This window comes from Neolamprologus multifasciatus, chromosome 22 (assembly GCF_963576455.1).
Source record: "Neolamprologus multifasciatus chromosome 22, fNeoMul1.2, whole genome shotgun sequence".
NCBI lineage: Eukaryota > Metazoa > Chordata > Actinopteri > Cichliformes > Cichlidae > Neolamprologus > Neolamprologus multifasciatus.
Genome location: NC_140459.1, coordinates 573,940 through 600,000, shown reverse-complemented (window position 1 = coordinate 600,000; position 26,061 = coordinate 573,940). Strand labels below are relative to the sequence as shown.

Genomic DNA, 26,061 nt, shown 5'->3' with positions numbered 1-26,061 from the left:
ACTGAGGCCTGCAGAGTCCTGGTGTTTGCACAGTGTGATCGTGGGGTGAACACACCTGAACGCTCCAGACCAGCAGACTGCGTACACCTGCAGTTAATCAGTCAGCTAATCAATAGACGTGATTAGCAGCTATTGATTAATGTTCACCCAGGATCGTCTTTTCCACCAAAGAAAAGATCATCCTGACAAACATCCACAGAGGTCAAGGTCAGGGGTCGGGTTTGAGGCCAGGTCTGGCGTCTTCACTGGCGATCGCTCTCTGCTCCTCCTTTCATAATAAATGACAGGTTTGAGGTTTTGGCTGAACACACCTGTGATCTGAGAGTGGGCGTGGCCTGTCTTCAGAAACATGGCTTCTTGTTTGCTCCCTGTGGTCCTCGACTGAGATCTCCTGAACCAGTCGTTGAGTTCTTTCAGTTTTGCTTCACTCTGTTGGATCTTTGCAGCCTTTAACTTGTGTTTAACCATTTTCTGCCCTCCAGAATTTACACCGGTGCATCTCCAGCACGCCGCGAGCCTCTAAGCGTCCACATGTCCTCTTCCTCCAGCCTGACAGGTCTCATGTTCCTGGATTTAGAATGAGCTGGGTGGATGGGAGCAAAGCCCAGCTGAGCTAATTACAGTTTACCTTTGAAGCCCCCGCAGGTCTGAGCTGAGGTTAAATCGCATCACACAGGACGTCTGTCCTCTGACCCCGTTCTTCGTTCCTCTCTGAAGTGATTAATTTTTCAATTTGTCATGAATTTTTCATCTTAAACACTCACGCTGTCAGTCACAGCACCTTTGCTCCGGGAGGTCTGAAGTGAAACAGAGAAGCTTGTCTGAAATCAGACTTCACACATCGTCACCGACCACGGCGACGTGTCCTCCTGCTTCAGCATGAAGCCAAATCGCTTCTTTCTTTGTCCTGTGGACACCTGTGGGCAGAAATCTGTGCCATCAGAAACTAAATTTGAATAAGTTAAATTTAAATTTGAATTGCTCAGATTGAATCTGAATTGTAACTTGAATAAATGCTTTTGAAAACTGAATTTGAATTAGTCTAATTTGAAATTGAATTTATGGTTTGAAAATGATCATCACTAAATTGAAATTGAATTTTATATTTTGAAAGTGAATTGATTTGCTTTGAAACTGCATTTTATCCTTTAAAAATTCACCTCTCGAATAATTTCAGATTCACTTCTCACCGTTCAGTTTCAGTTCCAAAATTCAGTTTTTTGGGACTTACATCCGGTTCCGGTTCAAGAGTAATCGAGCGCAGATTAATAGAACTACGTTTTACTAGCGGACCGAAAGTGTTACTGACGGGAATCTACAGCGTCTTGAGCTGAATTAAGACTTCAGAAGTCATTCGTCATGTCGACCAGCGGATAAACTCTCAGGTTGGTAATAAATGTATTACATGTATAAGAACAAGCGTCATGTTAACAAATGATAGCCGTAAGGTAACTTTTATGCTTATTGTAGCTGCTAGCTAAAAACGCTAATTTAGCGTAGTTTGCCCTGGATTCAGCTTTGACAAATATGATCGACTGTTTCTAGTAGAATCCCAAAGTTGTCATCTTGGACCCTCTCAGGATGCTTGCAGAGACCCTACAGTAGGGAAACATGCAAAACGGTGTCCAAACCTTTGTGTTTGAGCTTTATTTATGTCTTACACAGCATCCCAACTCTTTAGCTAACTTAATAACTTTAGCTAACTTAATAACTTTAGCTAACTTAATAACTTTAGCTAACTTAATAACTTTAGCTAAAGTGAATAGTTAGTCTAATTCATTAGTGCAGCATTATTAATTCAAATTCAGTTTTCAAAAGCATTTATTCAAGTTACATTTTCTTTGTGAACGTGAACAAAGGCGGGATCATCAGCGAGCGCCGGGCTCCGATTAAAGCCTCCACTGCTGTTATCTGAACTTCCTGTATAACCTGTACGGTTGGGAACAACTCGGCTCCTCACTTTTTTAAATGTCTCAATCTTAAAACAATGCTGGCTCACAGAAAGGTCAAAGGTCAACCCGCGGCCGCTGTGATGCCGATTTGGAGGAAGAGCACAAATAAAGTGAAACGCTTGAATGAGTGTAAGGCAGCTTTCACAGTTTTGCTGCAGGTGTGCTCACAACATACGTTTGCCCTTCATATCCAAGCTGCAAACTGTGTGTGAGAGATAGAAACGTTTCAGACGGCCGCTCGGCAGTAACAGCACCTCGTTTCCCCACATTGACTCTCTGTTTATCCTTCTTATTACATCTTTTCTTTCCCCTTTTTCCATCTGTTATAAACCAGTTCTTCTTCCTCGGTAATGATGGAGATCTCTTCACACCGGCGGGCAGCTGCAGTTCCTGGAGTTTTACGTTATAAATGAAACTGGGACTTCCTCATTCAAGCTTCCTAAAACTGACAGCAGTAATATCCAGCCTGTGATGATAAAATTTCCCATTGTAGAAATACGGAGAAGTCGAAGAATAGTTCAAGCTTGATTCAGTTTTATTTATAAAGCGCTAAATCACAACCTCAAAGAGTAACTCTACAGTAATACAGAGAAAACCCAACTATCATATGACCCCCTATGAGCAGCATTTTGGCAACAGTGGGAAGGAAAAACTCCCTTTTAACAGGAAGAAACCTCCAGCAGAACCAGGCTCAGGGAGGGGCGGGGCCATCCTCTGTGATTGGTTGGGGTGAGAGAAGGAAGACAGGATAAAGACATGCTGTGGAAGAGAGACAGAGGTTAATAACAGATATGATTCAATGCAGAGAGGTCTGTAATACATACATGTTCAAGTGCATAGTGGAGGATCATAAGGCCTCGAGGCAGTTTGGTCTCAAACACAATATTTATGAGTTTTTGAATCTGTGAATCGGTCACATTTGACCCGAACAGGCAGGAAGGTTGCAGCACCTCCTCTCAGGTGAAGGCTCTGCCTCCCACTTTTATACTTTAAATACTTTATAAAACATCAGACTGTAATGTGACGATGGTCTGAGAACTGTCGTAACTCGATGAAGTGTGTAACTTGGTAATGTGGTGAATGTTTCTTTGACTTTCAGTGTCTCCATGTTTCGAAGCCCAGCTTCCTTCTCTCATCATGCTTCTCATTCGCCCCTCAGATCCCTCATGTGAAGATCGGTCCTGAGGAAACGCCCAAGCTGCCGTATCTCCGCTTCGCCTCGGTGACGCTCTACCCGAGTAACGAGGACCTGAGCCTGGCCATCGGCTCCATCCTGCGCTCCTTCGGCTACCCGACAGCCAGCCTGATCTGTGGCAAAGCAGAGTGTGAGTGTTATTCCCGCTGCAGCTCCGTCCACACTTAGGGTGGAAACGTTGGATTTTAGAGCTCCGGTGTCTCCGGTTCGAACGTTATGAGACGCTGGCACGTGATGCACATTCACAGAACATCTCACCTTAAACCACGAACACGCCCCGATCCCTGCCCGGTTGCGTGTTCGCACCCGTTCCCTTAGGTTGAGGTTCTGTTTGGACGAGTCAGTTTTCACCATTTTTCACTGGCGTTGAGCCCTCGGTGCCGATGGCTTTGATTTCTTTTCTGTTGTTTCTTCTTCTTCTGAGTTTCCTCTACTCCTCTCTTTCCTAATCCCTCTTCTCTCGCACACTTCCTTCCATTCTTCCTTTCCTCTCCTGAGGACTCTAGTCTCCTCTCTTTCCTTTCCTAATTCCTCTCCTCTCACACACTTCCTTCCATTCTTCCTTTCCTCTCCTGAGGACTCTAGTCTCCTCTCTTTCCTAATTCCTCTCCTCTCACACACTTCCTTCCATTCTTCCTTTCCTCTCCTGAGGACTCTAGTCTCTCTCTTCCTTTCCCTTGATCTTTTTTCCCTCCGTCCTCCCCACATCAGTCTCCCTCAGCTTGGATCCACCTGACTGATCTGCCCCAGCTCTCCGCTCTAACATCTCCGCTCTAACGCCGTAGCCTCGGCCCGTTAACGGCCTGTATTGTGGTCCTGAGCGCTGCTGTCAGCCAGTTAAACGCTGTATGGCAGCGATTAGTCGAGACACGCCCGCTGCTTCTGTCAGGGACAGACGAGGTAATGAGCCGGAGGCCGACGCCTCTGAAAGTCGAAGCTCAGGTGATGCAAACACAGCAGGCTTCTCGGGGTTTGTAACGCGTCTGCTTTTGAAGCTTCCCTCGAATGAAGTCGTTTCCTTCTGCTGACGTCAGTCCGAGCTGCTGAGGTCAGTCTTTCTCCCGTCCTGTGATTATCGACCCTGCTCACATCCAGCATGCAGATGTTTTTCACGGCGTGTCTGATGTTTGGCCCTGCTGTGGCAGCGATGCACAAACACTGAGTGTAATGGAGAAAGTGACCACAGAAACGGTAATGAGTGAATCCCGCCTGAGCCGCGTGCACTCGTGGGTCCGTGTTATTCTCAGAGGAGAAAATTAATGGACTTTCAGCATAATCGCCTTTATCCGCTCCGTTTATCGCCTCCTTTTAGGCCGGGAAGTCTGTAGAGCAGCGGCAGTTATTTGTCTCTCTAATGACTCCAAGTCTCATCAATTTTCTTTTTACAAGTCAGAGCAATAATTTTACAAGCAAACAAGCTAAACACTCAGGCGAGCATCATTTATAGACCCCGCCTCTTTTCCAGGCACTTAGAAGCACTCTGGATGAAGCGTTTTGCCGCTGCGTGACGTAGCTTTCACAGCCAAATGTTTCTGAACCATCGACACGTGTGTGACTCATGCTCCTTTCCTGCCCCGTAGGTCTGCTGCGATTGGAGGAGCTGGTCCGCCGCTTCCTCATCTCCAGGGAGACGCTGTCGGTGCGGATGCTGGACGACAGTCTGGACCCCACCCCCCTGCTGAAGGAGATACGTGATGACAAAGTGGCCACCATCATCATTGACGCCAACGCCTCCATCTCGTATCACATCCTCAGGAAGGTCAGCCGTTTGCATCAGCGCTCGCGCAGCTTCTTACTTTCAGTCAAAAGGAGTCGACGACTCGTCCGTGCGGTAGATTCATCATAGCTGCAGGTTTGAAACGGCGTATTTGATCCGTTTAAGAGTAAACTGCAACGAATAATCTCAGCCGGCTTTAGAGGAGCTAAAAAAACATGTTTCCAAAATCGGCTCGTGTGAAGTCAGCAATAAATTCACGGACTTGGCAGCGATGCGCTCGCGGTGACATGAGCCAAAGCTTAATGGGAGCTGCAGTGCAAAATCACCACTGAGTACAGAAGTGCAGGTTAAATAAGAAGAACAACAGAGTTTTAGGGTTTATGCTCAGGAGCGTGAGAGAAAAGGAACGGAGCCTAAAACACAGGAAATATGAATCCCTGCTAGCACGCCAACACAAATCATTGTAAATAAACCACGATCACAGCATGACACGCCCACTTTGTGCATACAGAGCAGATCAGGACGCGTCAGGTGGAAAAAGTTCTGCACATCTTGCAGGGGCTTTCCTCTCTCGGGAACTCTCTCTGCAAGAGGGGGAGATACAGGAGAGGTGGAGGAAGATCTCAGCCTGGGCGTCTATTGTCTTATGTAGTCTGGAAGATGAGTGGATGATGGGGTGGGTGCAGTTTTCTCTGTTGTGGGGTTGAGTGGACTGCCCCGGGCTCTGTGGGGCCGGGCGGCGCCGCTGCGCTGGGCCCCGGTTCGGATGGGCCTGGGCCCCCCTTCCCTGGTGGGTCGCGGAGTATGGGGGTGCCTACTGGGGTCAGCGGGGGAGCTGGCCCCAGGGAGGGGTCACTTGCTCCTCCCTTCCTTCCCTCCCCATCTCCAGCTGCCTCCCTCTTCCCGCTCCACCACAACCACCCACACATGCAGGGCCTTGGAGTGGGGGTGTGTCACCAGGGTGCAGAGGAGGTAACCCCCCCCCCTCTGTCCCCTTCTGGCTGCCTCTGCCTCAATTTTATCCCGCAACTTAGACATTCACATTACTCACATTCTCATTACACATAAATATAGGATCTTGGGGGTGGGCACGCTACACGGAATCCCAATTACCATCAGGGTGTACACCTCACCCCCGGCGTCGTTGCCCACCTCTCAATTTTAAATACACGTAGACATTGAGGGCTAGCAGGAGGGACTATGCGCTTACCTGCTGCTCTCTGGCAGGTGGCTCCATGCCCTCCTGGGTTTTAAACGCACCTTAGAACACACATACATCAACACTACAATGAGCGGGTGGAGGGAGGTTAGGAGTCTTCTCTCACCCTCGTTCTCTGCTTTCTGCTGGAGCAGGGGGGCTAGGAGGAGGAGTTGGCCGTCCGACTGGGGTCCGGAGTGTGGGGCCTCCCTGCTGCTGCGGAGTCGGGGCGGTCTGCTTCTCCCCACTGCAGGGAAAAGGGTAACACAACCTGGGTCTGGGTGCAGTTCCCCCCTCCAGGGGCAAGGGTACCTAGACCCGGTTCGTAGAGTACGCTTGGGGAGTGTGATTGTGTGTACAGCGTCTCTTTATGTCTGTCTCCACGTTGGTTGAGTGTGGAGTAAGTGCATATGAGAGCATGAGGGTGGGAATGGATGTTTGTATCTGTGTGTGCCTGTATGTCTGTGTCTGTATGTCAGGTTGGGTATCAGATGCCACCTCTCTGAGGACAGCTCAGGCCCTCCAAGGTTTGGAGGCCTATCTCCCCCCACCACTTCCCCTGCCGGGGGCGGACTCCCTCAGACGTCGGTGCGTTGGTGGTTCTTTGTGTCCGGGGGTGGGCGTCCGGGTACACACCGGCTCACTCCTTGGCGGCTGCTTATCGGGGCCTGGAGCCTGGAGCCTGGGGCTCGCTTGGGCCACTTCGGAGGTGGGGTGCCCCCGGCCTCTCGGCCTGGGGCTCGGTCACTCAGGCACAGCTGGCTGCCGGCGGAGCTCACGGGCACGTCACTGCAGCCCCCCCTGGCTTCTGCTCCGTGGCTGCTGGGTGACCCCTCATCTGGGACTCTCCTCAGCTCTTTCTGGGACAGTGGCGCGGCTGCCCCTCTGTTGGTCTTCCTTGGTCTCTTGTGTTCTGGGGGCCTCTGGATGTCTGGGGTTTTGATCTCCTCCATACCTGCTTCATGCCCTGGAGGACGGGGCAGTGGCCCCCCACACCCTCTAGCAGATCATTACATGAGGGAACCTTTTAAGAAAACAAGCGCGTCCATGCTCACAGGTGTACACACGGGTGATCACACACACAAACTACACCCTTTTTGGCTCCTACCTCAATGCACACTGTGCTGTCGATCTTACGTGCTGCACAATAATGTTTAATATTTAGTATTTACTGTCATATTCCCATATATCATTGTGATGTGGTTTATTGTATTACTCTCGTTTTCTTCTGCTTGTTTTCTTTTTTCTTTATCAACAGGTGATCCAGGTGATCGATATATGTATTTTTTTTTTTTTTTTTTTTTTTTTTTTTTTTTTTTTTTTCTCTTCTGCTTATTCTGTTGGTTTTTGTTTTTTGCCCTTCTCCCCCGTCCCTCTTCTCAACTGTTTTTCTTCCCCTCTTTCTTTCTCCCTTTTCTTTCCCCCAGTCAAGTCTGTCCCGTATTCAGCAAGTGAAAATAAAATAAAGAATAAAAGGTGAATCAAATGGACCATTACGGCAAAGCTGGGATGGTCAATTTGGTAAAGAAAATCCGTTGGGCATCTTTCTTCGCCTTTAGACAATAATTCTGATGGCAAAAGAACCAAACGGGACAGGCAAGAAAAAAGAAAAAAAAAAAAAAAAAAAAAAAAAGGAAAAAGTTCTGCAGGTCAGACGTGACGCGTGTCCATCACACTGAGATCTGTGTGCCGCGCGGCGCCGTATCTGACTTCAGCTAGCTTTAGCGACTGCAGCTAATGTCCCAAACACGTGCAGACGTGTCCGATGCAAATGCAGAGTGATCGTGCACAGCTGTATGATGTGGCACGCTAAAACATGGCAGTGTTTGAACGTGTTAAATGTCTGTGTGTAACTGGTTCCTGCTCTGGAAGCGTCTTCTTCCTCTCTGCTGTTTACAGCGAGGAACCTTCAGACACGCCGGGCTGGTTTTGTGCCAAACTGGCTGTGAACAGACTTTTAAGCCGCGGGCTAAATCGACCTGCGTTTGGCAGGTTGCAGTTTCCCTCTCATAGCAGTAACCTTGGGGGGGTGCAGGAAGTTTAAAATTCAAGACAAAATTACTGAGTAAACTCAGTCAGGACTTTTCAAGTTGGGCTGCAGGCTGAAGGAGATGTGAGCTGACAGTGTGCAGAAGGTTAATGGATTAATAAGTGAAGCGGCGTGCAGGCTCTGCGGTGTGAGGATGCCAGGTTAAATCCTGCGCTGCCCGTCGGAGCCGAGTGGAAGGTGAGCGTGCCCCGAGATCAGCTGAGCTGAGTTTGAGTCTCTGCTCGGGCCGTTCGAGCAGAAAACATTCAAACATAGAAAAGTACTCCACCTGTCTGCTGATGCCAGGTTTTCACTGTGAACGTCACAGAGATACACGTGTGTGTCTGTCCACTCTGCTGTGGGGAGCTGCTGTTCTCCCGTCATAGCATCATAACTTTTAAACATATTCCCGTTCTCTGCCTGCTCTTTTAGCTAAATTCAGCCCAGTTTAAATGTCTTTCACCTGCCTCTTACACAATGAGACGCTGCCGTTATTATCATCTCCCAGAAACGTCTTTCATCACCGACGCGTCCTGGAGACGGTAACCACGGTTTCCAGGCTGTGATTAAGTTTCCAATCCAATCCAATTTTATTTATAAAGCACTTAAAAATAGCCAGCACAGGAACAAAGTGCTGTACAGAAAATAAGTTAAAACAATAGAATAACAGAAAACAGCAAAATAAATAATAAAACACATAAAACATCAAATTAAAACAGCCCTATATTAAAACAAAAACAAGATAAAACAGCATCGAATCACCTAAAAACATCTAAAATAAAAAATAAAAATAAAAAACCAGCATCTCACGTGGTGTCAAAGGTCAGGGTAAAGAGGTGGGTTTTCAAGAGTGACTTTAAAACAGATAAAGAACTGGCCTGTCTAATCTCTAAAGGAAGCTCGTTCCACAGTTTGAGCTGCTACAGCAAAAGCACGATCTCCTCTAAGTTTACGCCCAGTCCTGGGTACATGCAGGAGCACTGATCAGCTGACCTGAGAGAGCGGGTGGGTGTATGAGGCTGTAGCAGCTCAGAGAGATACGATGGGGCGAGGCCATGGAGAGCTTTAAAAGTAAATAAAAGAATTTTAAATGAATCCTAAAAGAAACAGGCAGCCAGTGACGTGAAGCTAAAGCAGGGAAATGTGCTCAAACTTTCGAGTGGCAGTTAAAAGACGAGCTGCGGCATTTTGCCCCCTCTGTAGACGACTAATATATGACACGCTGACCCCAATATAAAGTGCGTTACAGTAATGCAGCCGAGTCTAACAAAGGCGTGGATCACTGTCTCAACGCGCTGCCGTGAAAGAATTAGTTTCACGGCAGTTTCACAAAGTTGGTTCCTTTTTAAATGAACTCTGGCTCGTTTCCACGGAGGACGCTTAGCGTTTCTTCTGCTCTCCTGCAGGCTAACGAGTTGGGCATGACGTCCGCCTTCTACAAGTACATCCTCACCACCATGGTAAGAGCTAACCCCTAACCCTTTCTCCACAGGCTTTGATACTATTGATAACGGCTGATAAAGGAATCGCTCAGGGATTATTTTGCTCTGTGTATGACACAGCAGCCACATTTATGCTGGTGACTCAATGCTGTAGACCTGCCTTCCTTTCCTTTCCTGTTTTTCTTGTTTCCTTTCCTAAAGATGATCCGTTGCCTGATCTTTTTCTTACTTTCTTCTCCTCGGTTTCATGTCCTTTTCTGTCCTCTATCTCTTCCATCTGTTCTCCTCCTTGTTTGTGTCGCCTGCAGTGATGGGAATAACAGCGTTACTAACAGCGTTACTTTTTTCAGCAACGAGTAATCTAACTAATTCCTATTCCTATCGTTACAACGCCGTTGCCGTTACTAACAAGAAAATGAGGTCGCGTTACTATTTTTCAACAAACAGACGGTTGAAGCTGTGTTCAGCTTACAGCAGCTTATATCAGCTGCAGGAAGTAGCTGTAAGTATTCTGGACGCTGCAGCTTTAAGCAGCTGCGCTCCTGCGGACGGTGATCACGACACCTGGAGCTCAGGTGTTATATATATTTATATACAGCTCATATACCAGTTTATAAACTGTCAGTAAAACCAGAGTCATGATAAACAATTTATACGCCTGTTTTTCCCTGAATCGTTTCATGTTTACTGTCTAAGGACAGCAGCGAGACCTCTCTGCTTATGAGCAAACAAAAATCAGCCCGTTCGTGTTGGTGGAAAAATGCACCATGTTGACCAATTAAAAAATGATATCGAAACATGACATTTGGTTGTTCAGGAAGAGGCGGAAGTTTTAGGAGTGATGGCGAGAGAGAGAGAGAGAGTTTTGAGATGTGAGAGATTTGTGACGTTCAGCATGTTTGCAGTGTGTAGTTAGTGTGTAGTGCTGTGGATAGTGTTGTGTTGTGTGTCAGAACAATGAGGCGACTGCTGTCTCCAGGTAGAAACAGCAGTGACACACCTGCTGCTGTCAGACCTGCAGGTATCACACTGTGATGTTTCCTTTATAGTGGACAGAAATATTTGGCACAAATAATTTGTAGCATCTTGTTGAAGAACAGCTGATTGTTCTGTAAATAGCTTGAATGGTTATTTAAAAAAGGGTAAAATTAAATGGATGCAAATAACTTTGTTGTTTGCAAAACTTGTGCATATGATTTTAAAATTGACAGTTTATATTTGCATTTAAAGTTATGAAATATGATCATTAAACATGTTTGTGGTTGTTACAGGAAAAATATCACTTTTTTCTACTCTGATTATATGTTTGTTGTCTGATTTTAGATCAGTTGTGTTAACACAGTAGTCAAAATGAAAACATGACTGTAGATTCAGACACGTGAGGTTGTGCTGATGAGACCAAACAAGACAAATAAACAGTTTTTAAAGGTGAAATAGAGGAAACATCAGAAGTGGTTAAAAATGGCCGATTATACCCTGGAGCCCAGAGGGTTAAACGCTTTTTTTAAAGTAACACAATAGTTACTTTTCAAGTAATTAATTACTTTTAGAATATTGTAACTCAGTTACTAACTCAGTTACGTTTTTGAAGAAGTAACTATAATGAATTACTTTTTCAAAGTAACAACACTGGTGGCGTGCAGGACGCTTTTGCTGAGACCAAACAAGGCAAATAAATTTTTATTCATTTTGTTTCTCCTTCTTCCTCCAACACTTTCTTCTTTTTCTCCTTTCGCTGCTCGTCTTCTCGTCTGAATCTGTGGCGGTTCGTTCCGACTGCTTCCTGCTTCCTGTTTCCTCTCTGGCCCTTTGCTTCTCTCCTCTTCTTTCGCTCTTTTCTTTTTTCCATGCTCTCCGTGCCGCTGCGTTCCTTCGGGATGTTTGTAGGTCACGTGCTAGAACGAAACTCTGTCACCTCCCCCGTTTCACGCATGTCCTCCCCCTCCGCCCTCCTCGTCTCTTGGTGCTCATCACGGACGCACGCTTGTCCCGCCGCCGTTTGTCATCATTAGAGTTTTGCTGGTCGGTATCGTGCCCTTGTACGACAGACTTTGTGTGGATAATAACTCGTCTCGATCTCCGCCTCGACTCTAAATACTGTCGTGTCACATTCTTTAACGGCGCCGTTTGCACGGGGGCTTGACGCTGCGTTCGCAGACCAAGGACGACATCACCCCCCCGCAGTAGGACCCTGGAAGGGAACCAAGATGAAAATGATTTGTCAACACTTCCACACACACCTGCCGTCTCTGACCTACCTTTAACTTTGCCATAAACACGCTCGGCTGACTGTGACAGGCTGACTTCAGGGCGCCGAGTTCATCGCCGTTTCCCCACGAGGAAGGACTCGAGGCTTCAGCGGCCTCTACAGTTATCATTTGTATGAAACAAGCTGTTTTCTGATTGGCTAAAGGTTTGAACAGCATGCTGGACATGAAACCTCCTGGTTGCAGCGTTTAGTCGGGAGAGAAAGCTTTGATCACGTTCAGGATCGTCTCCCTGTGCAGCTCTGGACCGCTTCCAGTGAGGCGGCTGTTCTCAGATCAGTCCCGCCGCGTCCTGCTGTGTAAGCAGGTAAACCAGGGGTGGGGGAACGCCAGGCCTGATGGGCCGGTGTCCTGCAGGTTTTAGATCTGGGTCAACACACCTGAATCTCATGATGACTTCATTACCTGCAGATCTGGAGGGCGTTTAACCATTTAAATCAGCTGTGTTGGATCAAGGACACATCTAAAACCTGCAGGACGCCGGCCCTCGAGGCCTGGAGACCCCCACCCTGGTGTAAACAGTCAGATCAGACTGCTTCCCCGTGCAAAGGTCAGGTACTTCCACCCACGGTGGTGACGGTCTGCACGAGCTCGAGAGGATGACCTTGATTTTCAAACAGGAAACTTTTGCTCTCTGAGCTTTTCTGTCACACCTCATTGGCTGCAGCTGTGATTCTGTCACGAACCGGCCACTAGAGCTCAGTTTTAGGTGTAAAGTTCAAATATTTGTGTGAAAAAGTTCTGCAGAGTTTTTGGACTGATGACAAAAATCGCGTGGTCAGAGAGGAGCCTGAACCACAGCCTGATGGTGCGACGAGTGCAGGAAGTCTGGCAGCCCGCTCCTCTGCTTTTCACTGGACACATGGACCTGGGTTCAGTTAGGCTGCTGAAGACTTGCTCAGTTCAGCCAGGTGGGCTGATCGCCTGCTGTCAGCGCACTAACACGGGGACGGTGGATTTTATCATCTCAGATGTACGTGTGGAAACATGTTCGAGGTTTTGTGCTGCTGAAAACGTGAGTGTGAGAGTCAAACAGCATCAGAGGAAGCTGGTTGGAGGGTCTCGCGCTTCCTCCAGAGTGATGACATCTGGACCGCCTCCTTTACTTACCTGCATCATGGCGTCAAGTCCAGTCGCCGCCAGTGTTGGTCAAGTTACTTGAAAAAAGTAATCAGTAACTAATTACTGATTACTTCCCCAAAAAGTAATCCTGTTACTTTACTGATTACTTATTTTCAAAAGTAATTAATTACTTTTTAAAAACACGATTTACAACCTGAATAGGTGATAAAGTGATAGATCTTTCAGCCCAATTCTACTTTTTCTACATCATCATCATACAAAATGTAATCAAATGGAAAAGTCTCTTTTTAAAACTTGTTTTATTAGTTTTAATCTTTTAACTTTATGCATCAAGCAAACATTTAATTATCTGCAACATTCTCTGACTGGAAGAAATTAGTTTAACATTTAAACCTATTTTCTGCACATTCCAGCACATAAAATAAAATATTTTGTGTGTTTACACTCAGTCTTTCAAATAGATGCAAGTAAAACACAGCAGAAAATAAATAAAGTCAAAGACTAGCGGTCCTGTTGCTCTATTTTCACCTGTAAAGCAGGAGTGGGGTAGGCGGAGGGTTACCCTGGTGCAGGTGTGCAGCGGTCAGTGGAAGAATCCGCGAGTTTCTCTGTGAGTTTCCCATTACGTCGTAGCTACTCGGTGCTTGTTTGGAAGTTTAGGGTTTTTTTCGCTGTAAAAAGAAGTTTTCTTCCCACGCACAACGGACACTAATGTTTTTGTCACTTTTTATGGAATCAAACTCAAAGTAAGGTCAGTACTTCCACGCTTTAAACGCTGCACGCTCATACTCTCTCTGCACTCGATATATGATCCATTGTTGATCTGCACACAGCTGTTGTCACGAACGTCGCACTCGCTTACGTCACTGTCATGAGACATTCTCGTAAAAACTCACGGTTTTAGTAACGCAGTAACGCAGCGTTCCTACGGGAAAGTAACGGTAATCTAATTACCGCTTTTGCAATAGTATTCCCTTACTTTACTCGTTACTTGAAAAAGTAATCAGATTACAGTATTGCCCACCTCTGGTCGCCGCCGTATGTTGGCAGCGGCGCTGATTCGGTCCAGATTGAAAAAGTTCCCCAGCATCTCCGCTTCGAGGTTCTCACCTCAGCTGTGAGTGGAAACCAACACTTCCACATCAGGCGCACACAAAATGAGTGTGTTGTGTGTTTGCTGTTATCAACGTTTATCATCGCTCGGCGTCACGGGGATGGTCTCGCCACGTCGCTCTGCGCTCCGGGTTTTGTTTGTTCGACCCAGTTTTGTTCTTTTTCCTCTTTTGTGTGTCTGTGTCGTCATATTTTGGTAGTTTTGTCTTGTTTTTGTGTCTTTAATATTTCATTTTCACTTCTCTTAGCGTTCGTCTGGTTTCTGGTTCTGATTCGTGTGTTTTTGGACTTTTTTCCTCTCTTTGTGGTCGTTTCGTGTATTTTTGTGCGTTGCTGTTGGGGTAAAGGACAGTGTTGTAGGTCAGGGTGAAACCATTAAACAGCGTGCAGCAGCTGGTGTGGCTCAGAGGTTGTTTTGTGTGTCGGTGCTTTGTAGAAGGTTAATTTGGCCTCGGCGAGGAGCTCGGCGTCCTGAAGTTCCATGAAGCGAGTTTCTAACTGCGTGGCGTCTGGGTGAAGTCATCGGTGAGTCATGGTATCGATCAGCAGCCTCATCAACCTTCTGCAGATATATGGCGGCGACGTTCTTGTGAATGTGGCAGGAAAGGGTGTAAATCTTCCTGATTGCTCTTTAAGCGTCACAGATTGAAACGGCGGTGGAGACGGTGCACGTCTTCCTCACCCCGACCTTGTCCCGCCCTGTTATTCCTTGACTTCCTGCAGTCGCAGCGTTTCTGCTTCCCGGGATGCTGTCGCAGTGTTTCCTCCCCCGCTGGCCGCTCGCTGCCGCTCCTCCAGCCAACTGCTCTCTGTCACGGCAGGCCGGCCGTCTGACGGCGCACTTGGCTGCAGCTGAAATTGATTTGGCAATAGCCAAAACGTTTTCACGCTGCCAAATAACGATGATGACAACCTGTCCGTGCAGCAGCACGCCAGACTGACGGCCGCTGACCGCACGCCTTTCCAGAGTTACACTCTTCACATCATTTTTAAACAGAATGATAAACGTCAGCACACGAACCCAAACAAGCTGAAGGGCAGAGAGCGCATCATCATCGTCATGTTGTTGTCGTCAGGGCAGAAAACTCTGATTTTATGAACCAGTTTTAGCACCAAATGAGTGAAAAGGTCCAGGCTGAGTCCTGGGTTGTGATTGGTTAACATCAGACTCCACCTGGGTCACATGTTGATGAAGAAGTTTCTTAAATGTAAATCAGGTGAAGCAGAGTAACCATGTACCTGAGTGTTTGGATCATTAGTGCAGTTTATGAGGCAGGTGTGTGTGTCTGTGTGTGTGTGTGTGTGTGTCCGTGTGTGTGTGTGTGTGTGTGTCTGTGTGTGTGTGTGTGTGTGTGTGTGTGTGTGTGTCCGTGTGTGTGTGTGTGTGTGTCTGTGTGTGTGTGTGTGTGTGTGTGTGTGTCCGTGTGTGTGTGTCTGTGTGTGTCTGTGTGTCCGTGTGTGTGTGTCTGTGTGTCCGTGTGTGTGTGTCTGTGTGTGTGTGTCTGTGTGTCCGTGTGTGTGTGTGTGTGTGTCTGTTTGTGTGTGTGTGTGTCCGTGTGTCTGTGTGTGTGTGTGTGTGTGTGTCCGTGTGTCTGTGTGTGTGTCCGTGTGTGTCTGTGTGTGTGTCTGTGTGTGTGTGTGTCCGTGTGTGTGTCTGTGTGTGTCCGTGTGTGTGTCTGTGTGTACGTGTGTGTGTCTGTGTCTGTGTGTGTGTGTCTGTGTCTGTGTCCGTGTGTGTGTCTGTGTCCGTGTGTGTGTGTGTGTGTCTGTGTCTGTGTGTGTGTCTGTGTGTGTGTGTGTCCGTGTGTCTGTGTGTGTGTCTGTTTGTGTGTGTGTGTGTCCGTGTGTCTGTGTCTGTGTGTGTGTCCGTGTGTGTGTGTGTGTCTGTCTGTGTGTGTGTGTGTGTGTGTCTGTGTGTGTGTGTCTGTGTGTGTGTGTCCGTGTGTGTCCGTGTGTGTCCGTGTGTGCGTCTGTGTGTGTCTGTGTGTGTGTGTCCGTGTCTGTGTGTGTCTGTGTCTGTCTGTCTGTGTGCGTCTGTGTGTGTGTCTGTGTGTGTTTGTGTGTGTCTGTGTGTGTGTCTGTGTGTTTCTGTGTGTGTGTGTGTCTGTGTGCGTCTGTGTGTGCGTCTGTGTGTGCGTCTGTGTGTGTTTCTGTGTGTGTTTCTGTGTGTGTGTGAGACTGATTATTTGTGTATTCGGTCTAATGAGACTCTTAATGTCACAGTTTGATGTGATTTGAGCTTCTTTGAATTTAAAGTGTTTGTGAGTCTGTTGTGAGTCTCTTGTGAGTCTCTTGTGAGTCTCTTGTGAGTCGTGCTCACGTCTGCCTCCGATGGATGAAACTGTCTCCTGTTGTTCGTCCTCTGACGACCTGCTTTCTGCTGCCTCTGCTCATGTTTCATTAAAGAGTAACTGTTCATGCACACTGATGCTGGTACGAGCGTCCTCTATCTGATGGTGCAGATGAGTCAGAACTGTTTGGACCGAACCAGAATTAAATATTACACGATGAACATTTTCGTCTTGCCTGCATCACATGAAGCACACTGTAGCTTCCAGTAAGTGTGGCTGTGCAGCGGCTGCAGCCTCTCTGCCCACAGTCAGTCCCTAACCCCTGGTGGTGAACAGAGGAAGTGCAGTTTTAGGGGTTACAACATACAACATACGTTTCGGTTCAGCTCAGCTGAGAACAAAAGAAGTCTTCCTTCTATTCAGGGGAACACGATTACTGAGCACAGCTTGTACTGTCGAGGGGATCGGAGGTGAAGCAGCAGCCGGACGTTGGTTTGGAGTCTGCCGGCATTCCCGACTCGTTCCAGCTAAACATCTCATTGTCAGCATCTGCTGCACAACACAAACCTGCGAGGGCTGAGCAACAGTTTGTGGTTTATTTCAGCAGCACAGCTCAGCGTGACACCAACTCGCCTTCAAGGACTATTTGAAGCTCTTTGAAATCCCCAGCGTTTGATGTCCATCTTTTTTCAAACAAAATGGAAAGAAAAGTGTTTTTCTCTGCGTCCCTGTTCTGAATTTAAACTCTGCTTGATGTTGTGCAGCCGGCAAAGAAAACTCCAATCAAGCTGTTAAAGCGGTTTGTTTCTTTGTGCTTTGTTGTTCTTTCTCCCTCTCTCTCAGATTCTCCACCCCTCCATGGTATCTGCACGTCACAGCGTTCGCTCGTGTCTTCTGTTCACTCACTCTTTCTGTCTCTGTCTTCAGGATTTCCCCCTCCTGCGACTTGACGATGTGGTGGACGACCAGTCAAACATCGTGGGCTTCTCCATGCTGAACATCAGCCATCCTTTCTACCTGGAGTTCATCAGGAGCCTCAACCTGTCCTGGAGGGAGGGCTGCGACGTCAGCCCGTACCCGGGACCCGCGGTGAGACGGGACAGAGTACGACCCCGAGAGCTTCTCACCTCATCTACTGCCACACTATCAGAACCGTTAGAAGATATCCTCAGTGCTTAAAAGACTTCTTGTCTTTATTCAGCTTAAAGGTTCAAATGCAAATGTAGCTTTTAGAGAAGAAGCAAAAGCAGAAAGTCAGAAATGAATCGATGAAAGGTGAGTAGGGTTAGTTTGCACAAAGAGAGGCCGGCGAGCTGCTCACGGGTCCTTGAAGCAGTGCCCATTATTCACACACAGTGAGACCGGTGTCCTTTTGACACAGTTACTGAGCAGCGTGTCTCCGCCGTACAGGATAACCTTCAGCCTCCTGCACAAATGTGGGTCACTGTGTCACAAGCTGCTCTTTGGTTAGTTCATTAGCAATATGTGATGTCAGCAAACGAAGTCAGCCAATCAGTGATCTATTTATCACCGTGAAGCGCGCCTCAACACCACAGAGGCGTTGGAAGCGCTGGCTGTAAGGTGTGCTGGAAGCGCAGTGCTTAATATTGCAGGATAGTAATACATGTGCTGGAGAGGAGGAGCCTGAGCTGGTCCATGAGGTGGAGACATGCCCAGTATAGTTATAGTTAACTGTTCCAGTCTGGAGACCTGGAGGAGCCCGTCTTCCTCTACAGGAGCTGTAGGCTGACTCACTACATGGTGTTCAGGTGGATCAGGTGGATCAGGTGGACCCCCACATTTGTGCAGACAGTAGATCTCTGTGCTAACTACCAACCCGACACAGGAAGGAAAGATGTCAGTAAAGAGTAAGATTATTGAAAAAACGCTTCCATCTAATGACTTCTGCACAGTTGCTTGGATACCAAGCTTCTCTTGCACGTGGAGAAAAGGCCGGCACAAATCCTGATGTTTGTGAAATGTTACCGTTGTTGTGCCACAGCCACACAATATTTCAATGTCACTGCTCGACACAATGAAGCAGCTAAATTATGATCCTGGGATAATGATTTATACCTCAGGATGATTAGAGGTGTTAATCAGCAGATCAAGGTGTGATATTTAGAGATGCTAAGGTTAAGTAAGTCATCTACAGCAGGTTCAGCCCGGAGAGCGTCTTCATCTGTCACCGTGTCTGCGTCTTTGCCCTGATCCATAATAAATAGACACATCAGGGCAAATCTGTCCCATCAGAGCGCTTTGTCTCATCTGCAGCTCTGATATCAGCAGAGTGATAAGGCCAGCTTTAATAAAGATAACAGTAATGACAATTACGAGTTTGCCTCAGTCACTGCAAACGGCATCGTATCCCCGGGGTAATTACTCATATCTATTCACTTAAAGTGCCGGATGGATTTCATGATGAACTTTGTGATTGGGATGTTTATGGATGTTACTGAACAATTAGAAAAGAAGAAAAGTTCCCATCTGAAATGAGATTTTACACCTGAAGTTTGTTTTCAGGACGAAGACAAACGAAAGCCCAAAGCAAATCATTGTCACTATGCTATACTTAAGTAGTACTGTACTTACGATTCATTTCTTGATTCATGAAATGAACGAACAGTTAATTAGGACACAAAGCACCGAGCAGCTCAGCAACACCAACACACCTGAGAGACCACAGAGTCATTTATTTCACAGAGGACCTCTGGAGGAGGCTCACAGGTCTGCAACCAGGAAACGCCTTCATGGATGGAAACACAGGATTTACAATAGGAAGGACGATCAGACGTAAAAGCATCTAAGACTCGTTACCTGCAGTAACACCTCGTTACCTGCAGTAACACCTCGTTACCTGCAGTAACACCTCGTTACCTGCAGTAACACCTCGTTACCTGCAGTAACACCTCGTTACCTGCAGTAACACCTCGTTACCTGCAGTAACACCTCGTTACCTGCAGTAACCCCTCGTTACCCGCAGTAACACCTCCTTACCCGCAGTAACCCCTCGTTACCCGCAGTAACACCTCGTTACCCGCAGTAACACCTCGTTACCTGCAGTAACACCTCCTTACCTGCAGTAACACCTCGTTACCTGCAGTAACACCTCGTTACCTGCAGTAACACCTCGTTACCTGCAGTAACACCTCGTTACCTGCAGTAACACCTCGTTACCTGCAGTAACACCTCGTTACCCGCAGTAACACCTCCTTACCCGCAGTAACCCCTCGTTACCCGCAGTAACACCTCGTTACCTGCAGTAACACCTGGACTGAAAGCTGTACTTCAGTCCCATCTGGTATCTTTGAGCCTGTGATGGAGGATAGAGCCAAAACTACAAATAATGAGTCCAAACACTTGTGTGAGAATCACTTGTGCCGGCATGTCAGTTACTCCTCAGTAAAGTTCTGGTCCATGTTGGAGGAGGCGGAGCAAACTCAGGGACTGGGAGTCACCAGAACTCTTCACTCTTCCTGCCTCTGATTTCACTTCGTCTATCTGTCTCTCTTCAGTCTGTAATTAGTTATTGTCATCCAGCCCTGAAACTATCGACTCGGAGAGAACTCCAATCACACTCGGTCATACATCCGTCTACTTTATCAGCCGCTGACAGACTGTGCCGCTCTGCCTCCGTACAATTTGTCTGATTCGCTCAGAGTGTCAGTTTGATTGACAACTGACCAAACAGACCAGAACGTCAGACTGTGATAGGATCACCGAGTCGATCGCTGAGCCCAGCGCTGAGAGCCGCTGATAGCAGGAGGGCTTTAATTTTCCTCTTCTTGCTATCAATACCCCGGCCTCTTCAGCTGTAGGAGCACCAACAAACACACAAACACAGCTTTTTATTCTTGCTTCTGGGAGTTTTGTGCAGCTTTGTGGGCTGCAGGGTGGAATGTGGAGGAGAGCATGCTGAATGAACAGGACACATGCAGCAGACTGTTCTTGATCTTATTCTGATCTCAGCTTTAAAGCTCTCAACTTCACCCAGTACTCTTAATGCCTAATATGAGTTCAATCACACTACAGTACTGTGCAAAAGTCACCATTCATTTCTTTAGATTTTGCAGGAATCCTGGAGGTTCATTATAACATATGCAAACATACATGGAATAATAATAGGCAAGAATATTTGGTGTGAGCAGCTTCATCCTTCAGCTCAGTGTGAACTCTGAGGCTTCAGAGGCTTAACGGACAGAAACAAATGGTCAGGCACCAGGACTGCACCGAAAGACGAACTTTGAAATACCGTCAGAAAGCTGAAGAACTTGCTCAAGAACATTTTGCTTTTTGGAAGCAAAATATGAGCAAGCAAGCTGCCTGCTGCATCAGACAGTCAGATGCATTAAAACCAACAGAGTGCAGATGTACCGGCATCCTCCGTCATCACACGTCGTCATTCGTCAGTTGGGTTATGGACAGTCCAGATCTGTGCACATCACTCATAGGGTTCAGATGTGAAACACATTAGGAAGATGCTCTCGTAGAGCTGCAGAGATCATTCACGAGTGTCGGACTGAGAGCGACACATTTGTGTCCGGCTGGGAGAAGCAGCTGACACTGGTTAGTCTCTCAGAGTGAAACGGCGCCCTGATGGAAGTCGTCGTCTTTATTCCTCACAGAGACGGAAAAGTTCGAGCACACAGGCAGCTCCTCCACCGCGACATCAGAGCGCTCTGCTGTGTCAACACGTTCTCACTCCCAAAGCGTAACATTTTACGCTAGGTGACAAATCGTCAACATATTACGTTTTCGGCTACCCACCACGTTCCTAAATGACGACCTCGGAAAAATGAGGAAATATGAGAACCGTATGGACTCTATCTACACATGTTCGCTCTTTTTCTTCAAATCGCTTAGAAACACGCTATTTAACATCATTAAAGTCCTGGTTACGCTCAGGAAAAAGGTTATGGTTAGGGCTAGGGATAAGGTTAGGTTTAGGGCTGGAGCGTCATTGCACTGGATTTCAGCCAGAACCCGCCGCGTACCATAAGAACGCCGAAGGTCTCCTCTCGCGTTCCTCAGGAACGCCGCGGGACGTGACAAAACGTCGGCATGTTATGCCTCGGGAGTGAGAACGGGCTGGCTGTGTCAGTTATTGAACCCATTCATGCTTTAATGTTTTCACCCGTGTCTTTCTCAGCTGTCGTCAGCACTGATGTTCGACGCCGTTCATGTGGTGGTGAGCGCCGTGCGAGAGCTGAACCGCAGTCAGGAGATCGGCGTGAAGCCGCTGAGCTGCACCTCCCCGCTCATCTGGCAGCACGGCACCAGCCTCATGAACTACCTGCGCATGGTAAACACACACAGACACACCTCACGCATTATCAGAGGAGGCCCACAGACATCTCACAGAAAGGCATTGTGGGTAATGTAGGGATGAAGGGCTCACGGTTTACTGTCGTCTCAGCAGCAGCGAGCGCAGCTCTTCTTCAGACCAAAGGATGGAAGTGCTAACAGCAGTGTTTCCAGCTCAGACACTGGAGGACGTCTACCAGCCAGTACAGCAGCTGGTTTCACCTCTGTGCTGGTGTAGTTTGGTTCCCATGCAGCCGTGTGGTCTCTGACATTTTTAAAAGCTTTGAAAGCAGTTTTTTCCAAATAGGCAGGAACTCAGTAGAAGGCGTGAACTTGGCTGTAGCTGGGTGTGATGCTGCTGGTATGAAACTTCATATTTCAGTGGAAACACTGGCAGGGATTGGAGCTCGCAGCAGGAGCGTTCAGCACTGCAGCATTTAGACGACTTGTTGATTTTAACACGGCGAGCTGCTGCAGAGCTGCACCCGTGGAAGGAGGCCTCCTCCCTGCTTCCTTCTTTCATTTTCATGTCCATTTGATTTATTCCTGTCTTCCTCTTCCCCCGTCTTTGTCTGTCTGCCACTTCTTGTTTTTTCCCTCCTCTGAGGATGCCGCTCCCTCTCTCCATTTGTTTTGCTTGCTCTCCGAGCATCACTTCATCATCTCTGCACCGAGCCTGGCAGCAACCAGAGACCCCGCTCCCTCTCCCCGTCTCTCTCGCCACATTGTTTTTGGGATGTAATTCATCTTGAGTTGTGCGCACACACACAGAGACACACACAGATACACGCACACACTCGTTCATAGTGTATGTGCACTCGATTACACATAACTCACATAAACTAAGGAACAAAATGCACGCTTGGCTGCACATCTCTCACACTTATTTGCACATTCCTGCAAACACACACGCACACACACACGCACACACACACACACACACACCAGCAGCAGCGTCACTGATCTGATGAACTGTCTGTCTTTCCTGTTGTCTCAGTTTCTATTTCCAGTGTGTGTGTGCGCCTGTATTGATATCTTTGTGGGGACCTAAATCCCAGCTCCCAGGAGCTTAAAGGCGTGTTTGAGACTCAAAGTGTGGTTTTAGTGTCACGGTTACATTTAGGTTATGGTGATGGTTAGGCTCGGGGTTCATTGATGGTTAAGGTTAGCAGATGGGAAAGCATTATGTCAATGAGATGTCCCACAACGATATGAAAACGTGTTTGTGTGTGTGTGTGCCAGATTAAAGTACAGCCTGTAATAAAGCTTCACGCTGAGCTGCTGTAAACATCTTTCCCAGATATTCTGCATCCTTAACGGGAACGCCAACGTTTATCAGTCTGTTGTTCCGTATAAAGATGCTGAGTGTCATCACGACTGGTGAGCTAGCTGCTAACAAGTCTGTGCAGCTAAACCGGCTAACAGTTTACTGGAGAGAGTCCAGGGTGTGAAGCTCTCTCACCCTCAGGTTAGCACTGACACTGAAAGACTGTATATAAAAGATGACTGTAGCCTTTGGGTCTGACTAGTAAAGCTGACGTGGAAGTGCCGCTTGAGCAACAGGAGGCGACTCTGGCTGTAAAAAGAAGTGTACGGCTCACAGATTTATGGCCTCCATAAGCGCCGTCTAATGAGTCAACGAGCTCGTTTGCTAGTTTGAGGTCTTACTGAGGTCTTCTTTCACTGAAACAGATGATAAAGCAGGTCATGCTTCAGGGTGGGGGCGTGGTTAATTTTCCCGCCAGAAGAAACCACACTGATGAGCTGAACTTTCATCTCTTTAAACTTAAATTAGCCGCCCTGCCTCAGGGCTGTTACCTCATGATGACACATGACCACCTTAGGTGCCCGTCACAAAGATGGTGACATCAGCAGGTGATGTCACTGGAGCTGATGTCGTTATCAATCAGGAAATAGATGTTTTTATTGTCCTTCTTATTCTTCAGGTTGAAGCTGAGTAGAATTAAACGTTTGTGTTCCATCTGCTGATATTATCTTATTATTACTTTAACATAGCACAGCGTTCAGTTAGCTTTGCACCTAGCTAACCTGCTAACCTGCTCTTTGGTGTTTGGTCTCATCAGGTGGAGTACGACGGTCTGACGGGTCACATCGAGTTCAACAGCAAAGGCCAGAGAACCAATTACACCCTGAAGATCCTGGAGAAACACCCTGCAGGCCATAAAGAGGTCAGAGGTCAAATAGGGTCAAGTGGGGAGCTGACAGGAAAGAGATTAGGTCATCATTCAGCCGCAGAGATGTAAATTTGTGCCTTTAGATCAGGTGGGTGGATGAGCGTGCATGTTCTACGCCGTGACCTTAAAAGTCGTGCAGGATGCACCGTCTGCTCCGCAGTGAACCCTTCTCTCATTCGTCGATAAAATCAATGCAAACCAATTTTTTCCTGAAGGACTCGGCGCGCATTTACGACCTCATGCATATATTAAAAGGTTGCAGATCAATGGAGGTCAGCCCGGGGTCAGGTGGGCTCGTGTGCCAGGGGTGAAGCTTCCCGTGAGAAGTAACGTGATTTACGCTGCAGCTCAAACACAAGAGCACGCTCGTGCTCCCCGCAGGATGAGCCGCTCCTTCGATAAGGTCGTCGCTTCAGGCTGCTCTGCTTCCTGCATCGAATCCAAATTGATTTTCATCCTGATAGATCTGCTGCTCTCGCTAACTCTGACCTGACCTGTGGCGTCTACCGAGGTCCAGATTCATGGATTCTAGTCAAATCTATTTAAGTTTGCTTCACATTTTCAGGAGCTGATTCACACAGTTACCTCAGGACTGAGCTGCTGTTATAGTCATTAAAAGAAGGCAGCGGGTTGGACATTATCCATATTTCTAGTTTAATCATGAAACAAGTTATTCTTTGACACAGTTTGGTCCATAATCAGCTGGACACACACACGTTTGTAGTTTTGTCAGACTTTCAGCTGTAATTCGAGAGTCTGTGTTTGTGTTTTTAGCTTTTCACTGTAACTTTAAGAATGTGGTCCAGGAGGTCACCAGGAGGTCACCAGGCGGCAGTGAGCAGCTCGAAACACCTGAAAGACACCTGAGGTGCACGAGAACCACTGAAACAAGAAGCTCTAACTATCAGCTGAGCCTCGGGGTGTGTTTGTTTGTGGAACCCAAGGAGCCAGAAATGGATGTCGATGTCAGACGTAACAGGATCGAGGATTTCCCCATTCCTGCAGATCAGAGTTTAAAGCTGTCTGAAGCCTGAGCCGGTGCTTACACGGATTACTTCTCCTCGCTGTTTCACTGCAACAGTTTGAATATTCAGTGATGTGAGCACACTTCCCCTTTAATGCAACCTTACGCTTGTGTAGCTTCAGGTATCAAAGCAGCCTCATCCAGGTGAGCTTCCCAGACTCGGCCAGGACACTGTGTGTTTGCAGCAGGAGCAGCGTTGCAATGAAACGCTGCGGCTCTTTAGTATTAATGTCATGGTGGAAATCCTGCGTGATGACCCGAGCAAATGTTTTTCAGGGGTAAACAAAGCAAAGGCAAAGAAACGGCAGTAAGATAGATGAGACATGCTAAGCCGAGAGGACGGAGGCGTGCGGGTGGAGACGGGAGTGGTGCCCGCTCTCCATCAGCCGGTCCTCTGGGTGACAGCTCGTCTCCTCACAGCTAAAACATGCACAGCAGCGGGCGAGAGGTCGGCTAAGGTCGGGAGTTTGGGAGATGGGATAGGATTGGCGTGAGGTCAGCGTGTAGGTGTTTACAAGCGTATTTAACCCAGAGGACGAGGTGGGCGGAGCCAGATCCTCCTCTATTGATCGCAGCATTGATCCTGCAGCAGCAGTGTTCAGCTCCTCCTCGTGTTTTATTATCCCAGACTGGTTTTTAATCCTTCCTCTCTGGGTCGTCTTCGTCATCTAACTCGTCTGTTATGGAGACGTAACAGACGTGTGTCGCAGGTTTGTCTCTGACAGCGTTTGACCGCAACAAAATCACGTTATCACCTTAGCAACACTTCTCCTCCCGTCCTCAGTCTCTTTGTTTCTGCTCCTCTGCCGCCCCCCCTTTAGATTGGTGTTTGGTACTCCAACAACACGCTGGCCATGAACTCCACCTCCCTGGACCTCAACGCATCAGAGACGCTGGCCAACAAGTCGCTCGTCGTCACCACAATACTGGTGAGCCTTTCATATCTGATTGTGACGTCTGTGGTTGGTGGACCTGCTGCTCTGAGCCGCCTCTTCCTCTCTGACAGGAAAACCCTTACGTGATGCGCAAGTCCAACTACCAGGAGTACCAGGGCAACGATCAGTATGAGGGCTTCTGCGTGGACATGCTGCGGGAGCTGGCGGACATCCTGAAGTTCTCCTTTAAGATTAAGCTGGTGGACGACGGGCTGTACGGAGCGCCAGAGCCCAACGGCAGCTGGACCGGCATGGTGGGGGAGCTCATCAACAGGGTGAGCGAAGGAGGAGGAGCTTAAATTACATACAAGCTTCA

General features: G+C 47.7%; 1 protein-coding gene and 1 long non-coding RNA gene across 4 annotated transcripts in view; both read left to right on the top strand.

Annotated features, from left to right (window-relative positions):
- Positions 1-26,061, top strand: part of LOC146492466 (uncharacterized) — a 364,885-nt gene that overhangs the window by 153,980 nt on the left and 184,844 nt on the right. The gene's annotated exons all lie outside the window — the stretch shown is intronic.
- Positions 1-26,061, top strand: part of LOC146492472 (glutamate receptor ionotropic, kainate 5-like) — a 193,198-nt gene that overhangs the window by 137,033 nt on the left and 30,104 nt on the right. For 2 of the 3 annotated variants that reach the window (XM_085148518.1, XM_085148520.1), the window contains 8 exons: positions 3,112-3,277; positions 4,728-4,906; positions 9,498-9,551; positions 17,215-17,391; positions 21,437-21,589; positions 23,676-23,780; positions 25,632-25,739; positions 25,817-26,020. In XM_085148518.1, the coding sequence (XP_085004644.1) occupies positions 3,112-3,277; positions 4,728-4,906; positions 9,498-9,551; positions 17,215-17,391; positions 21,437-21,589; positions 23,676-23,780; positions 25,632-25,739; positions 25,817-26,020 (1,146 nt within the window). The remainder of the gene's footprint in view (positions 1-3,111; positions 3,278-4,727; positions 4,907-9,497; positions 9,552-17,214; positions 17,392-21,436; positions 21,590-23,675; positions 23,781-25,631; positions 25,740-25,816; positions 26,021-26,061) is intronic. The other variant, XM_085148519.1, reaches the window with a different exon arrangement.